The 16,108-nt window shown below is 36.0% G+C and overlaps 5 protein-coding genes and 1 non-coding gene across 6 annotated transcripts; 4 read left to right on the top strand and 2 right to left on the bottom strand.

The window, feature by feature from the left end:
• The first annotated feature begins 1,391 nt into the window (after nucleotides 1-1,391).
• LOC130495507 (defensin-like protein 249) lies at nucleotides 1,392-2,199 on the top strand. The gene is made up of 3 exons (XM_056986910.1): nucleotides 1,392-1,461; nucleotides 1,571-1,756; nucleotides 2,195-2,199. The coding sequence occupies exons 1-3, from the start codon at nucleotides 1,392-1,394 to the stop codon at nucleotides 2,197-2,199; spliced, it is 261 nt and encodes an 86-aa protein (XP_056842890.1).
• Nucleotides 2,200-5,611: 3,412 nt separating this feature from the next.
• On the top strand, nucleotides 5,612-6,897 carry LOC108810865 (uncharacterized). The gene is made up of 2 exons (XM_056988683.1): nucleotides 5,612-5,827; nucleotides 6,687-6,897. The coding sequence occupies exons 1-2, from the start codon at nucleotides 5,738-5,740 to the stop codon at nucleotides 6,891-6,893; spliced, it is 297 nt and encodes a 98-aa protein (XP_056844663.1). The 5' UTR covers nucleotides 5,612-5,737; the 3' UTR covers nucleotides 6,894-6,897.
• A 356-nt stretch (nucleotides 6,898-7,253) lies between these two features.
• On the bottom strand, nucleotides 7,254-8,676 carry LOC108809965 (uncharacterized). The gene has a single exon (XM_018582096.2). It carries the CDS (start codon nucleotides 8,559-8,561, stop codon nucleotides 7,254-7,256), a length of 1,308 nt encoding a protein of 435 aa, XP_018437598.2. The 5' UTR covers nucleotides 8,562-8,676.
• A 756-nt stretch (nucleotides 8,677-9,432) lies between these two features.
• Nucleotides 9,433-11,951, bottom strand: LOC130496809 (protein RTF1 homolog). Its single transcript, XM_056989293.1, has 2 exons — nucleotides 11,819-11,951; nucleotides 9,433-11,551 (listed from the first exon to the last, which is right to left on the bottom strand). The coding sequence occupies exon 2, from the start codon at nucleotides 11,519-11,521 to the stop codon at nucleotides 9,590-9,592; it is 1,932 nt and encodes a 643-aa protein (XP_056845273.1). The 5' UTR covers nucleotides 11,522-11,551; nucleotides 11,819-11,951; the 3' UTR covers nucleotides 9,433-9,589.
• Nucleotides 11,952-12,074: 123 nt separating this feature from the next.
• TRNAR-UCG (transfer RNA arginine (anticodon UCG)) lies at nucleotides 12,075-12,148 on the top strand. Its single transcript has one exon. It is a non-coding gene; the product is annotated as a tRNA-Arg (tRNA).
• A 35-nt stretch (nucleotides 12,149-12,183) lies between these two features.
• Nucleotides 12,184-15,338, top strand: LOC108813036 (cleavage and polyadenylation specificity factor subunit 3-I). Its single transcript, XM_018585463.2, has 5 exons — nucleotides 12,184-12,435; nucleotides 12,526-12,623; nucleotides 12,842-12,887; nucleotides 12,976-13,125; nucleotides 13,468-15,338. Exons 1-5 carry the CDS (start codon nucleotides 12,292-12,294, stop codon nucleotides 15,109-15,111), a joined length of 2,082 nt encoding a protein of 693 aa, XP_018440965.2. The 5' UTR covers nucleotides 12,184-12,291; the 3' UTR covers nucleotides 15,112-15,338.
• Nucleotides 15,339-16,108: the final 770 nt, after the last annotated feature.

The following is a 16,108-nucleotide window of genomic DNA, read 5'->3' on the forward strand; positions in this document are numbered from 1 at the left end:
TTTATGAATTTATTTTATAGGTCTTTGTAGTCGAAATATTGGGTTAGTTACTTACATATGCTAAAATATGAAAATCATCATTTAATAGAAACTTTCTATATTTAACTTAGAGACAGGGAGAAAACATGACCCATAGACCAAAAGTTATTTCAGCAAGAGAAAAAATCGACAATCCTTAGCACGAATATCTAGAATTATAAAATTCAAAAATTATGAAATTTTAATAAATATTTCTGAATTAGATAATACTATTGGAAAATAAAATTTTTTGAAAAGCTAAAGCTAATTATTTTCTTTTCGTCAAGTACTTTCTTTTAATATATATATATATATATATTATTATTTATCTATGTATTGTAAAAATATTATATATTAATTTTTTCTGTTAAATATTTTCTAAATATTTAACAGGGAGCCTCTCTAAAATTAGCAAACCGTCTCAAAAGTTTTAGAAAACTTCTTAAGAAACACCTGTCCATTAGTTCATAGTAATAGTCTATCCCCTACTTTTAGGTTTATGAATCTATTTTATAGGTCTTTGTAGTCGAAATATTGGTTAGTTACTTACATATGCTAAAATAGTGAAAATCATCATTTAATAGAAACTTTCTATTTTACCTAGAGACAGGGAGAAAACATGACCCATAGACCAAAAGTTATTTCAGCAGGAGAAAAAATCGACATCCTTAGCACGAATATCTAGAATTATAAAATTAAAATTATGAAATTTTAATAAATATTTCTGAATTAATAATACTATTGGAAAATAAAATTTTTTGAAAAGCTAAAACTAATTATTTCTTTTCGTCAAGTACTTTTCTTTTAATTATGTATATATATATATATATATTTATCTATGTATTGTAAAAATATTATATATTAAATTTTTTCTGTTAAATATTTTCTAAATATTTAACAGATCTTTTTTATTGACTAATTATTTAATAGATCTTGATATATAAGACCTAAGTTATATTATTATTGTTTTAGTTTTGATATATTAAAAACAAAATCTACACATATTTAAAATGTAATAATTAAAATATATGATTTTTATGTAAACCAATTTAGAAACAAATATGATATCCTTAATCAAAAGAGCCCATAAAATATGTATTATATTTATTCAATTTTCTTTAATAGTTTTAACGTAGATTCTTTTTTGTTTCTTATAGCTATAATTAATAAAATATCAATTTGAATGGTTGAATATATAAAAAGATGGCTTACCATAAAATATGGATTCCATTTTACTCTGACTAGAATCAAATCTATTACTGGTTGCATATATCAATATATATAATTGTAGTGCTGTGAACAACTAGTTACATAACAAAATATATTACAAAACACAAAGAAACATAGAAAAGGAGAGAATAAAAAAAGAAAATATGAGGTTGGCTGGAATTTTCTTGGCTGTTTGCATCTTATCATGTCTACTCCCAAGCCACTTTTCAAAGGTCTTATCATCATATTGAGATAACCATTAATTTTGCTCAATTCCAAGATAACCCAAATCAACTTTGTATAATTCAGTTTTTATATTGATGAATTATAGGTGAAGAACTAAGTGTGACGGCTGGGCAGATAAGGCCGTGGTGCCCATCAAAACAACAAGTGTTCAGTGGTTCATGCCCAAATGATGGAGGACAACAATGTGTAAATGACTTGTTAAGTACTTGGTATCCATATGTAAGGCTTAGCCCAATCTCCTGCAAGTGCTCTCCTCAGTCTAACAACATGCGTCTCTGTAGTTGTCCTAAATATGATTTGCAAATAAAATGTTCTAATTATAATACCCTAAATTGTTGTTCTAAACAATTTTCATACTTTTCTATGCTACTATTTAATTTCCATGAGATTAAAATATAATAGCCTCTCGAAATAAACTGACACATTTTTGTATATATATATATGTGTGTGTACATATATATATCGGATAAAGATAGTGTCTAGAGACAAAATGAATAAGGATTATAAAGTATTATAATATTTTTTAACTATCTTTAGTATAAATATATAGGAGTGTGTGGTGTCATATCCCCTATATATTAAAGAAGAAACATTTGAAAAAATAGTAACCTCAATTTTGTAGTAATTATAGTTTTCAAAAAAAAAAAAAATTGTAGTAATTAAAAAAAATCACATGCTAATGTTTCACTTAGTTAAGTTATTAATTTTGCTTACATGTCAGTCTAGAAATCAATTGGAAATTATGTTTGTCCAAATCCAATTGCTAAACAATGTATGTATACGGGATAGGAAATATGATTAACGATATAAAACATATAAACTTTAGTTTAGCATAAAACATCATCGTAACTATCGAGATTATTCTACAAAAACCTGGCGAACGAAAAATATTAGTCAATCATAAGAATATGATCGTAATAAGTTAACAACTTAACAAACAATATCAAAATTGGGAACCTAAAAGTTGACAAACAATTATCCAGTATAACAAAAGTTTATACAATATTCGACCATACAAAGTTTATAAGAAATCATGATGATGGTTGTTTCATCCGAAAATACTTAACTCTGATATTTTATACATCCGAAATAGTTGACTAACAAATAAAACCCCACATCTTCTTACGTTAGTCTATATTAACAGTTATAATACTTATATTGTCATGAAATATTTCTATATAAAATCTTACTACCCATTACAGTTATGGCATTACAGTGCTGTATATCCGCGAATTGAAAAATAGAAGAAGCTGACCGGTTTAGTATTTATAATTGAACCGAACAAAATTTAAAGAAAAATTGGTTCGTACAGAAATTAACCGAGATGTAACCAGTATAAAGACATCGAAGATATTAACCTTTTAAGTTTTAAACTAGATTTTGATCCGCGTTTGGAAAGCGCGGGTTTGTGAGATTAAAAAAATTGATATGAATTAGTATTTTGGGATTGTACAATATTATGTTACAAAGTGTGTATTATACCGAAACAGAAAATTCATTTAAAATTATATACATTAATTTATTTGAAATTTTGTATGTACATTCTTATGTATCACATTCTTAGATATGAAAATTTTATCAAAATCCAAATAACTGAGCCGAAACTAATCTGAAAATATATGTTTGGTTTGAGTTTGAGTCTAGGGAAAAGTACCTATTGGATATTTGTTGAATATGTGGGTCTCGGTTCGGGTACGGATCATACCTGAGACCCAATCGTATATAGTGTACTTGTGGGATTTAGACCATGATCCGAAAGCCCGAATTTTTTTGGATTATAGACAAAGTTTGATATGAATTAGTAGTTTGTGATTCATGTACATTACTATGTTACAGAATCATATTATATCAAAGAAGAGAATCTCTCTAATATTATATAATTTATTGAAAATTTATTTGTTTTTTTTTTGTGTGTCTCTCTCTCTCTCTCTCTCTCTCTCTCTCTCTCTCTCTCTCTCTCTCTCTCTCTCTCTCTCTCTCTCTCTCTCTCTCTCTCTCTCCTCTCTCTCTCTCTCTCTCTCTCTCTCTCTCTCTCTCCTCTCTCTCTCTCTCTCTCTCTCTCTCTCTCTCTCTCTCTCTCTCTCTCTCTCTCAAGCCAAGGCATTTATTCGAATAAAAAAAACTGATCGGATCCGGATACCCATTTTTGTAACACCCCCAAACCATTTTAGACATCGGTCAGCCAGTCAGACAATAATTAAAAATAAACATGCCCAAAATACTTTCCTCTGCCCGGTCCGGAAATGTTACAACTGGCTAAGAATAGACTTTCCAAGTCACAAAATAAGATTAAGTAACCCAGATTATCCATTCAAAACTCGTTTCCTCTAATTTTCGGTCTTAGGCTTTGCAACCCGTTCTGAGTCATAGAGTTGTGTTAGGTCGGACTAACCTAATATCAGATTCAACACGTCTCGAATATAAAACATACTTTATATCATATATATATTATACGGAGTTCACAAGCCCAAAATATTATACATATGGTCTATGGACGCAGCCGAAAGTAAAACATACATTCATATATCTTGAAACGAGTCTTTAGCAAAAGATGTCCAATCTACACCAGCTCCTATAGTTTCGCGAGCGCTATGGTCTTTACTACTGGTTGCCTGCAAGAATGGTGAGGAGTGAGCGAACTAATTTCAGTCAGTGAGCCAGGGTTCCCAATCTAGCATATACAACTACCCGTTACCCCAAACCCAACCCCAAACACAAGCAAAATGGGTAGTTCAACAATTAATAAACAAAGGATTAAAGCAGTAAACAATAGATCGAAATGTATATATATATAATCCTAGGGCCCAACAGAATCATTCTTCCTCCATACAAGGGACACCGGCAATTCCTTCACTATTACACCACAAAGGCGTAGGCGCTCGGGAATCCGTCCGGTCACGGTCCTCAATCGGAATCGCCGTGCCCCGGTCCTCTATCGGACTCGCCGGAGCTGTCACATCTACGTGTGACACTCGGCCTTGGTGATCAAGCCAAGTTAAACCGAGCCCACCACTTTCCAAAATCCAAAACTATACTTAAAACCAACCGAAACTATTAAAAGTATTTGTAATGCAGAAAACATATTCGAAATACCCTATACCTATTATACACAAAGTATTTTACGTATTTTAAGTACCCAGTCGGGTCTTAAGGAGGGTCCAGACTCGAACCGAGATCCGACCCAGACTCGAACTGAGATCTGCGGGTCAAAAAATATCAGTAGGTATTTTATCATGGACCTGGATCCGAACCAAACCTGTATTTTCAGATTGATTTTGGTTTGGTTTCTCGGACCCAGATAATATAACAAATCTAAAATAGTATACATACAAAAAAATTAAATAACTAATTCATAAATTATATAATTTTAAATATATTCACTTTTTAATAAAATACGATTTGTAACATAAATATATAACAATTTCAAAATATTTATTCAGGTTAAACTTTGTTTATATTCAAAAACACAAGCGCTTTCAAAGGACGAATCAAAATATGTCCTATTCTGGTTCATCAAGAACCAATGTAACGTCAAGCACCAATGAAATTTGTTGATCAGTAAACTTCACCACTAAATTTCACTGTTGGTCTTGTTATATTTTTTTGTTTTCTACAATGTAATATTGTTGGTAAACTTAATTGATCAACTCATTAACACATCTATACACTCATTGTAGGTAGAAGAAGATTAGACGTGATATGTGATTATCACTGCTTACCTGCAATAAGAAATATTTGATTCTTTTAAGTACTCTGAATAATTAGGAATTTTTGCCGTTCGTAACCTATGATGCGCCATTTTTTTTTTTTTTTTTTTTTTTTTTTTGCATAACTGCGCCATTCTTAACCTAGATCAGAAAAGGAATAAAACTATGACCATTACGAAAGCAAATGAGGCAAGAGTTGATGTAACGGTTCCCTTTAGTGAAAGCATCTAAAGCTGCAAAATTCGTAAGAAAAACAAAGAACATCAAACTAAATCTACTTCTCCAAGTCCCTAATAATTTCAATTAAAAAAATTAATCAAAGATTTTAATTGTAATTTACTAGAGGTCTCCAAACATTATAGTACTTTTTGAAAGATGTATGTTACTCTATTAATTTTATTTGAAAAAAAAAGAAAAAGAAAAAGGAAGAAGAAGACTTCATTTTCTTTTATTAACGATAAACTGTGTTGACACAGAAGAAGACGAAGTACACACAGAGGTAGAAGAAAAGGAAGAGAGTATCGGGTTTTGGATTTATTAGACTTAGGCTGCTAACTATGGCATCGGTGTGGCTACTGTTTATAGTGTTCGTGTTTGATCTCATAGCTTTTGGGCTTGCCGTTGCTGCAGAACAGCGAAGAACCACCGTTAGTCTCTCTCTCTCTGTTCTTGAAAATTTATGGGTTTTGTATTAGAAAGCTGAAACTTTGGGCCAAAATTGACAAAGATTATACACTTCTTTGATAATCATAGATATAAAAAAAATCAATCTAAAACCCTTGAAAAGTTATTTGTGAAGAATATATTTTTGATAATATGTCCTGTTTGGTGATTAGTGGCAAGTTGTTAAAGAATCAAGAGATTCAAGCTACTGTGTGTATGAGAGGATATAGCAACGGGTCTCGGAATTCCTCTCGTCATTGTGCACACGTAGGTCTTTGATCTAGACCCACTTGGTGTCAAGGCTCTTCCACAGCATAAACATCGGCTCGCTACCATCATGAAGAGCTGACTAGCTAATAAGAGCAAGGAATAATTTTTTGTTCTTATTTCTCCTCGTTCTTTTTTATAGAAACATAGAACAAAATCAGTATCTCCGAGCTTTACTACGTGTGCTTGACAAGGGCCAAAGACTTTGAGGCTCCTAGAGATCCGGGTATTCGAATGAGTAGCTTGTAGAATTTACACACACCCTCATAGGTGTAGAGTTAGAAACTAGAAACCTTTTAGGCCGTTGTGATCAATCATATTGTATGGGTTAGATGTGTACTTGCTTGTATATGAGAAATAGATGTGGCTACTGTTTATAGTGTTCGTGTTTGATCTCATAGCTTTTGGGTTTGCCGTTGCTGCAGAACAGCGAAGAACCACCGTTAGTCTCTCTCTCTCTGTTCTTGAAAATTTATGGGTTTTGTATTAGAAAGCTGAAAGCTTTGGGCCAAAATTAACAAATATTATATGCTTTTTGATAATATGTCCTGTTTGTGTTTTGCTTTTGGTGATTAGTGGCAAGTTGTTAATGAATCAAGAGATTCAAGCTACTGTGTGTATGAGAAGGATATAGCAACGGGTCTCGGAATAGGTTCTTTCTTGCTCTTATTAGCTAGTCAGCTCTTCATAATGGTAGCGAGCCGATGTTTATGCTGTGGAAGAGCCTTGACACCAAGTGGGTCTAGATCATGTGCTATTCTTCTCTTTATAACCACCTGGTAACAAGATTGTCATCTTCTCTTCTTACAGATTCTTGATATGATTTTAAGAATTTCATCTAAGCTTCTACTGGACATAGATGTATTATGCAATGTAGACCTAGACTAAACATTGATTCCCATCTCTCTGATTGCAGAGCTTTGTTGTTTATACTTGTATTATACTTTAATGTATTAGGCCATTGTTGCTTGTTGTGATCAATCATATTATATGGGTTAGATGTGTGCTTGCTTGTATATGAGAAATAGATTCAAGTACTAAGTTGTTGTGTTTTTTGTCGTTTTATTACTTCTTGTTGTTCTTCAAGATTTTGTTTGTGTCCCTTCTCTTGTAAAGAACTTACTTTACACGCCTTTTTAATAACTAAAACGTGAAAGAAGAAGAGTTACAAAAGATGCAAGAAACAGAGATGAGTTGGTGAATGATGCTTCCTTCTTCAATCCTAAGCTTCTTACTCTCTCTGTTCCAAAGATGAACAGCAAAGCTATGTTTACGCAATTGCGTAAGCCTCTTCCTTGAACAATTCACCTCGCTCTCATTCCCAGACGCTCTGTAAAATCTCCTGATTCTAGTCCAATCCGCAGGATAAAACGCAGATGGTGGAAGAACAGAGAATCCCAAATCCTCCGATGATGATGAAGAAGTATTGATTCTTGCAACGACTCTTGATACTAAGTATGGACCGTTGTGACCCCATTTGTTACCGTTGAAGGCTACTGAGAACTCGTTGATAAACCTTTCAAGAAGAGGATGGTTCTTGTCAAAGATGAGCACCGCGTTGTTAAGCCTGCTCCATTGTTTAGTAACGGGATCAACTGCTTGTGCTCCGATTACGTTGTGGAGATTGGTGAGAGATTTGAGGACTATGAAGTCGGTGTCTAAGTAGATTCCTCCGTATTTGTAGAGCAAGACTAATCTTAGAAGGTTAGAGAGGTTCTGCTCTATTGGAATCACTCCTGGACTGAACATTCCTTTCTTTAATCTTTCAAACCATTTCTCTGCTGATGTGTCTTTGAAGATGTAAGCGAAGTCTGGTTTAATGGCAAGCACCTTAAGCCCTTTGTCCGTAAAGGGTTTCAAGATTAGTGTTCCTCTCTCACAGTCAAGTGAGTTTGATACCAAGATCAAGCAGCTGTTTGGGTGAGATTTGAAGAGACTCTCTACGGTGAACCGTTCTCTAACACCAAAAGATTCGAGGCTTGAGATCCAAGTCATGAAGAACAGAGACTCGCATGAGGATTTGGACAAGAATGAGTTGATCCTCGTCTTGAATCTCTGTCTTGTTTTTCCTTGTGGCTTCTGTCTCGTCGCGGGGGTTAACTCGTCTCTTTTCTCTGTCTTGATAGAGGAAACTTTCTGCTTCTGTGCGAACCCTAAAGTGGTTTCTTTTACCGCAAGCAACAACGAAGAATCAGGCTTAGATGATGATGCTAGTGGTGCTGCTGATGATGTATGATGTTGAAGAACTTGGGGTTGATTAAGTGAAGGAGTGGGTTTAATAGGTGGGATTGGGTCAAGATGAAGAGAGAAGACAGAAAAACTGTTGTAGATTAAGAGAAGCACCATAAGAAGACCGAAAAGAGACACTGGAAGACAACAAACAAAAGAGATGATCAATCTTTTCAAGCTATGCAATAACACAACTTGTTCTGTTCTTCTACTCCCTTCCATTTTTTCTTTTGTTTTTCGTCAAAAAGGTTTGCAAAAGACAGAGACTCGTTCTGTAAGAAAATTATGTGTTTCTTTGGACAAGAGGGTGTTGTCTTACGTGAGTGATGATAATTGTTTGTTGAATAGAAGAAGTAAACAATAATTTTTAATTTTCTTGGAATACTTACATATATATACATGCATCATATATGTAACTATTAGTTAAAAATGTCGAAAGAGAAAGACTACCAATAAAAAATATATAATAAGTGCAAAAGAAAAAATTATAGTAAATTACTATCGTTTAATAAGCCCTTTTATCAAAAAAAAAAATACTATCATTTAAAGAGTATGGTTATACTGTTTGCAAAAAAAAAAAAGAGTATGGTTATATCTTGTTCGACTGTTTCTAAAAAAAAAAAAGGATTGTTCCAGGCGTTATAGAGGTTATATCTTGTTTGATTGTTTCTTGTGCAATTTGGTTGTGTTGACATGTTTCTTGTGAAATTGAAACACTAATCATTGACTAACCATATGCAATGATATGGTTGTTGGAATGTATTTTAAATTTCAAGATATATATATTCTACTGTTCTAGTGTGATTGATTGATACTAACATAAGGATTTCATCTTGTATAAAATATAATAAGAGTGAAAGAGATTATCTTGGATTTTAATGAAAAGTCAACATTTTTATTTTATTTGTGTTAAGAACAGTTTTAGTAGTATGCAATTCACTGTTGAGTCTCGTTGATACTTTCCATGGCCAAACCATCGAAAGTATTTTAATTGATCATTAGGATCAGAAACGGCAAGGCCATCTAATTAAAGACTGGCATAAGACTTGATTTCTAATCTCATGCAGTCACACACTAATCAGGAGAGTTCACATAAGAAGCAAATAGAAAAATATTTTAGGAAAGAAAAAACAACAAATTGCTCTAAACATTTTGAGTACAAACAAAAAAAGAAAGAAAACCAAGCAGCAGTTTTAATAAAAAGATGATGATGAAACACTGAAAAGACTTCGAGAGACATAATCCAATAATCAGAGAAGACCTCTCCTTCTCTTGTAATCACTAACAGTTAACGTAAGTCCATGTCTCTTACCATCATTCTCAACAACTCTGCATCCCACTGTTGCTTCTGTCACCTGTTTCCTCGCCATGAATGCTTTCTGTACTCCTTGGGGTCCACCATACTTCTGCAATGCCGCTAGAGATAACGGCAACTCAAAGTTATGCATAAGATTGTGTTCCGCTCCTTGTCCTATTGGAGCTCTTGTGTCTATCAGCTTCCCTGCCTCTGCAGCCGCTTCTAAAGCCGCTTCTGTCGCTTCAACACCGTTCTCTCCTCCTGCATCTGCTCCATTGGTCTCAACCGCTGCTGCAGCTGCTGCCTCGTTCTCTCCTCCATCTTTCCCACTATTTTTACCATTGTAGTAGTTGGATGATCGCGTCCACCTCCTTGAAAACGGATCATACCCAGCTTCACCAGCCTTGAGACTAGCGGTGATTGATTTCACCTCTGATGCGTTCTTGAAATTCTCGGCTCTGTTCTTCTTGTTCATCTCGAAGAGTTTTAGTGCTTTTTTATCTACACCTTTCTTGTTCCGTGACGCATCGAGCTGCTTGATCTTATTTTTGATCCTCTCCACACCTGCTCCATCGTTTTTGCTCTCTGCAATCTCCAACTCTTTTCTGAGCCGATCTTTCTCGGCCGCAATATTCATTGGCCTCGCCGAGGCTGATTTTTTTTCCTGCAACATCTGCTTAACAGTCTCCGCCGAGTAGACAAAGCTGTTGATTCTTTTGATCGCTTCTTTCTTGTCTGATACATCTTCCTTTGAAGGCAGGCGACCATTTGTTCTCTCAACCTCTCTGATCCATTGCCTGTACTCTTCCTCCACAGGATGCCCATCTGAAATCATCGCCATTTGCCAACGAGCAGCAGAGGTTTCGTTACCCCAGAACACGTTAAGGTACTTGTGTGTAGTCTTGTTCTCTAGCTTGTACGCCTTGTCTGGATCAGCTGCATCAACATTCTTCACCATGCAGAGTCTGTAAATCGGACCACTCTTCGACCTCCCAATCCCAACCCTCACAAAGCAACCAACGATAAGCTCCTCAAAGAAAGGCTCCATAAACCATTTAGCAAGCTTAGATCTCCTAATAGTAATCTCCTTAATATCCTCATAAGTAGGCACATCTGACCTGTCGTCATCACTGTCACCCATTCCTCCGTTGGACCCTTCATCGTCACTCTGAGACCTATCACTATCACTTAAGGAAGCTAAAGAAGGCTTCCTCTTCATAGATGAGAAATCTCTGCCACCTTTGGACGACGCATCTCTGAGCTTCCTAAGAGCAGAAGGGTCCTGCTGCTTCATACGCTTAGCCCTCAGCTCGTTCAAAGCATCATCCTTTGCAGCGGCTCTGTCAGCAGATCTAGCAGAAGACCTGACACCACGGGAGGCCGAAGCAGCCGGAGGTGTCTGATGAGTGTCCTTCTTGGAAACAGGGGTGGTGGTGGCCGTGGTGGTGGTCATCATCTCGTTCTCCCTCTTGGACCTAAGCTTCTCAGTGAAGCTCTTGTCACCTTTCTTGTCAGCACGCTCGGCGAGAATCATCTCTCTCTGGAACTCAGTCATCCCAGCGAGCTTCTGCCTGTCTTCCTCGTTCTTGTAAAGGTCATCCCCAAAATCAGACTCCTCGCTGCTGCTGTCACCTTCACGATCAGATGTCTCAGCAGCTTCTCTCTCTGCCTCTAATCTCTTCTTTAAGGGAACTTGAGAAGCAGAGGGTTTCCTAGTAGCAGGATAGCCACGATCTTCTTCATCAGATTCCTCGCTGCCACCATCAGAGTAGGAGCCTTCACGTCTCCTAGAAGATGAGGAAGGATGAGAATGACGGGACCTAGAAGAAGCAGGTGCGTTTGTTCTCCCAGCAGCTTCCAAAAGCAAGTCATCTAAATCAACCATACCTTCTGACCTTATCTCAGAACTGTTCACCTGAAATTACAAGAAACCTAACTAGTTATTCTAAGCATAACGCAAAGAAAGACAATTGAAATAGGGTTACAGAAGAAGACAATTGGAGAACGAAATCGACCTATACGAGAGATCTTGAGGTCAAACCCCGAATAGGATCGATCTCTCGTATAGGTATCGAATTCGATTCGGATAGAGGAGCTCGAAGCCGTCACTTAATGGTTCTCGCGGCGTATAAAAAAGGAAAATGAGAAAAAAAATTTAAAGGAAGGAAGGAAACAAACTAACTTGAGAAGGGAAGGGAGAAGTCGCCGGGAACTTGATGCAGAGATCGACGGGCGGCGGAAGTGGAAGCTAAGGGTCATCAAAGAGGGGAGATAATAAAAGAAATACCAGATATTTTAGTATTTTGACAAAAAAAACAATGGGACCGGTTTTGTATTCTTAAATTAATTACTCGATAGAGTGAAGGGTATTGTCGGTATAGAAATCACCTTGTTTGTTACTTACGATTAAATAATAGACTTGAGGTTACATTGTTATCGACCGCATAGCGCAGTGGATTAGCGCGTCTGACTTCGGATCAGAAGGTCGTGGGTTGGACTCCCACTGTGGTCGTAGTTTTATTTTTTTATTTTTTATTCGCCTGAACTAGATTTAGGGTTTTAAAGATTCACAAAGACGTGCTCAATTTCATCTCGGAGTGTGTTCCTCCTACTGATTCTCTCTAGGGAAGAAGGAGAAAGAAGACGAGAGAGAAAATGGCATCTTCATCGGCATCTCTGAAAAGGAGAGAGCAGCCAATGTCGCGAGAAGGAGATCAGCTTATCGTTACTCCTTTAGGCGCCGGAAACGAAGTCGGTCGTTCCTGCGTTTACATGTCCTTCCGTGGCAAAACCATTCTCGTCTGTTTCCATCGAACTCTCCCCCTTTGTACAAAAGTTGTTTGCTTTTTCTTAATTTAATTTGTGGTTTGGTTCGTTGTTGTGTGGCAGTTCGATTGTGGGATTAATCCTGCCTACTCTGGAATGGCTGCCTTGCCTTACTTCGATGAGATTGATCCTTCCACCATCGATGTCCTCTTGATTACTCAGTATGTTTTTTTTTTATTTGCCCATATGTTTGATTTTTCTCATTTAAAGATATGATGATTATATGATATGATGATTGATGTTGATAGGGATTAGCTCAAGCTTATAGAAAGGCTGGTGTTTTTTTTTTGTTTCTCTGTCTGTCTACTTGAACAAGTTTGTTTCTTGTTCTTTTGCCTTTTATGCTTGTTGGTTGATGTAATGATGCTTTCTGTTGCAGCTTTCATTTGGATCATGCAGCATCCCTCCCTTATTTTCTAGAGAAGGTTTTGTTTCTCTTACTGGATGGATCTTCTTGTCTTTTTTTTTTAACTTCAGCTGGAACTAATTCAGATTAGTATTTGTTTTTATTAGACTACATTCAAAGGGCGAGTTTTCATGACACATGCTACAAAGGCTATCTATAAGTTGCTGCTTACAGATTATGTTAAAGTCAGCAAGGTTTCTGTGGAAGACATGTTGTTCGATGAACATGATATCAACAAATCCATGGATAAAATTGAGGTCTGTACTGCATCTTCTTACAACTAACTTGTTCTTGCTTTGTGTTTAGCTTATAACGTTGCATTGGATATTATGTTTCTGTCACGTATGTTTAAGAGAAGCTTAACTAAAGTAGTGTGGTTTGAAGTTTACTTTTTATAAATCACATTAGGATCTGAACGTGTGCTGTGTAGTGTGCGCATCTTTTTGTCTTCTTACAAGTTTAAACCATTAATAAGATATATATGATTCTTGTTAGTCAACTAACCTTAATCAGTCCATTGAGTTATGGTTAAGTTTTAAACGTTTTCCATCGGTTTCAGAGAAGTGATCAGCTAAGATTTATGTCTACTTCCTGTCCAGGTTATTGATTTCCATCAGACGGTTGAAGTGAACGGCATAAAGTTCTGGTGCTACACGGCAGGCCATGTCTTGGGTGCAGCCATGTTCATGGTGGACATAGCTGGTGTCCGGATCCTCTACACTGGCGACTATTCCCGTGAGGAAGACCGACATCTAAGAGCAGCTGAGCTTCCTCAGTTCTCCCCTGACATATGCATCATTGAATCCACCTCCGGTGTCCAGCTTCATCAATCTCGTCACATCCGGGAGAAACGCTTCACTGATGTAATCCATTCAACTGTTGCTCAGGGTGGTCGTGTCCTGATCCCAGCTTTTGCACTTGGCCGTGCACAGGAACTCCTCTTGATTCTAGATGAGTACTGGGCCAACCACCCTGATCTACACAATATCCCTATCTACTATGCCTCACCCCTCGCCAAAAAGTGTATGGCAGTTTACCAAACCTACATTTTATCTATGAACGACAGAATCCGCAACCAGTTTGCAAATTCTAATCCGTTTGTGTTCAAGCACATATCTGCGTTGAACAGCATCGATGATTTCAGAGATGTTGGTCCATGTGTGGTTATGGCTAGTCCTGGAGGTCTTCAGAGCGGTTTCTCGAGGCAGCTCTTTGACATCTGGTGTTCAGATAAGAGAAACGCTTGTATCATACCTGGTTATATGGTGGAAGGTACACTGGCAAAAACGATTATCAATGAGCCGAAGGAGGTGACTCTTATGAACGGTCTTACTGCTCCTCTCAACATGCAAGTGCACTACATCTCCTTCTCTGCTCACGCTGACTATGCGCAGACGAGCACTTTCTTGAAAGAGCTCATGCCTCCAAACATCATCCTTGTTCACGGTGAAGCTAACGAGATGATGAGGCTCAAACAGAAACTCTTTACGGAGTTTCCTGATGGAAACACGAGGATCATGAATCCGAAGAACTGTGAGTCGGTTGAACTGTACTTCAACTCTGAGAAAATGGCTAAAACCATTGGGAGGTTGGCTGAGAAGACGCCTGATGTTGGCGATTCAGTGAGTGGGATTCTGGTTAAGAAAGGTTTCACTTATCAGATAATGGCACCTGATGATCTCCATGTTTTCTCACAGTTATCAACAGCAACTGTTACTCAGCGGATCACTATCCCTTTCTCAGGAGCTTTTGGTGTGATAACACATCGCCTCGGGAAGATTTTTGAGAGCGTTGATTCTTCAACGGACGAGGAAACGGGTCTTCCAGCACTGAAAGTTCACGAGAGAGTAACTGTGAAGCAAGAGTCAGAGAAGCACATCTCGCTTCAGTGGTCATCTGATCCAATAAGTGACATGGTTTCAGACTCCATTGTAGCTCTGGTTCTCAACATCAGCCGGGAAGTTCCCAAGATCATTGTGGAGGAGGAAGTTGCTGTCAAATCCGAAGAGGAGAATGGGAAGAAAGTGGAAAAAGTGATATATGCTCTTCTTGTGTCGCTCTTTGGGGATGTGAAACTTGGAGAGAATGGGAAACTGGTGATTACTGTCGATGGCAATGTGGCTCATCTTGATAAAGAGACTGGAAAAGTAGAGGGTGAGCATGAAGGTCTAAAAGAAAGAGTGAGAGTAGCTTTTCATCGGATTCAAAGCGCTGTGAAACCAATCCCTCTCTCAGCTGAATGAAGTAGCTGTTGAGGTATTTAAGAATCATAGAATTTTATCATCAGTTGTCTGTTTCTCTATCCAAGTTTACTAGTTCTGGTAATCAAGTCTATGTATGTTATTATGTTTTATGAAACTTTGCTGCTTTTGTGAGTCTACTGTGATGCTGATTAGTCCAATGGATGTTATTGCGACGCTGTTCTTACTCAACAACATTTAGTTTCACTTTTATATGGTTTTGATTTTCATTTTTTTCTCTTGGACACGTTTTTTTTTTTGGACACGTTTTTTTTTTTGATTTTTACTTACTTGATTGTTTTTCTTGGTTATAAAAGTATAAAAGTTTATGTGGATTCTCATATTTAGCTATATAGAAAAAAAATCATTTCCATGCTATAAGTGCAAAGATTTTAGATGTACCTATAAAGAATCTTACCTAGAAAATTTTAATTAATTTTTGAGGCTCCAAACTATCAGTTTAAGGCTCCGAATCGAATAAACCATTTATTTATTTTCTAATTTTAAAATTTATAATATATTTTAAATTTCTTAAAATCTATAAACAAAATATTATATTATATATAAATTGAATAACATATGTTAAAATATCTAAACTTAACATATAAATGTTTGGTTTGAATATTTTGATGAAGAAACAAAAATTATTTTAAGTATTTTATTTTTTTGAATATATTTTTACTATTTTAAATATTTACATTTAACTATTTGTATATATTTTTAAATATTTTGGATAATTTTAAAACATTATATATATTTATATGTTTTAATATATATTAAAGCTAAAAGTAATTAATATATATAGATATACAAATTTATTTCAGATATATTCAGATACTTCAAATACTTGAATCGGATCGAGTTTATTTTTTTAAATACCAAAATTTTATGAGTTTGTTTTATGATCTAAGATTATAAGTTATAAATTTTAGGTTTGATCATTTTTTTTTTCAACAACCATGTGAAAAATACAAAAACCCAAACCTAAATTACAACCACC

Source organism: Raphanus sativus, chromosome 6 (assembly GCF_000801105.2).
Source record: "Raphanus sativus cultivar WK10039 chromosome 6, ASM80110v3, whole genome shotgun sequence".
NCBI classification, from domain to species: domain Eukaryota; kingdom Viridiplantae; phylum Streptophyta; class Magnoliopsida; order Brassicales; family Brassicaceae; genus Raphanus; species Raphanus sativus.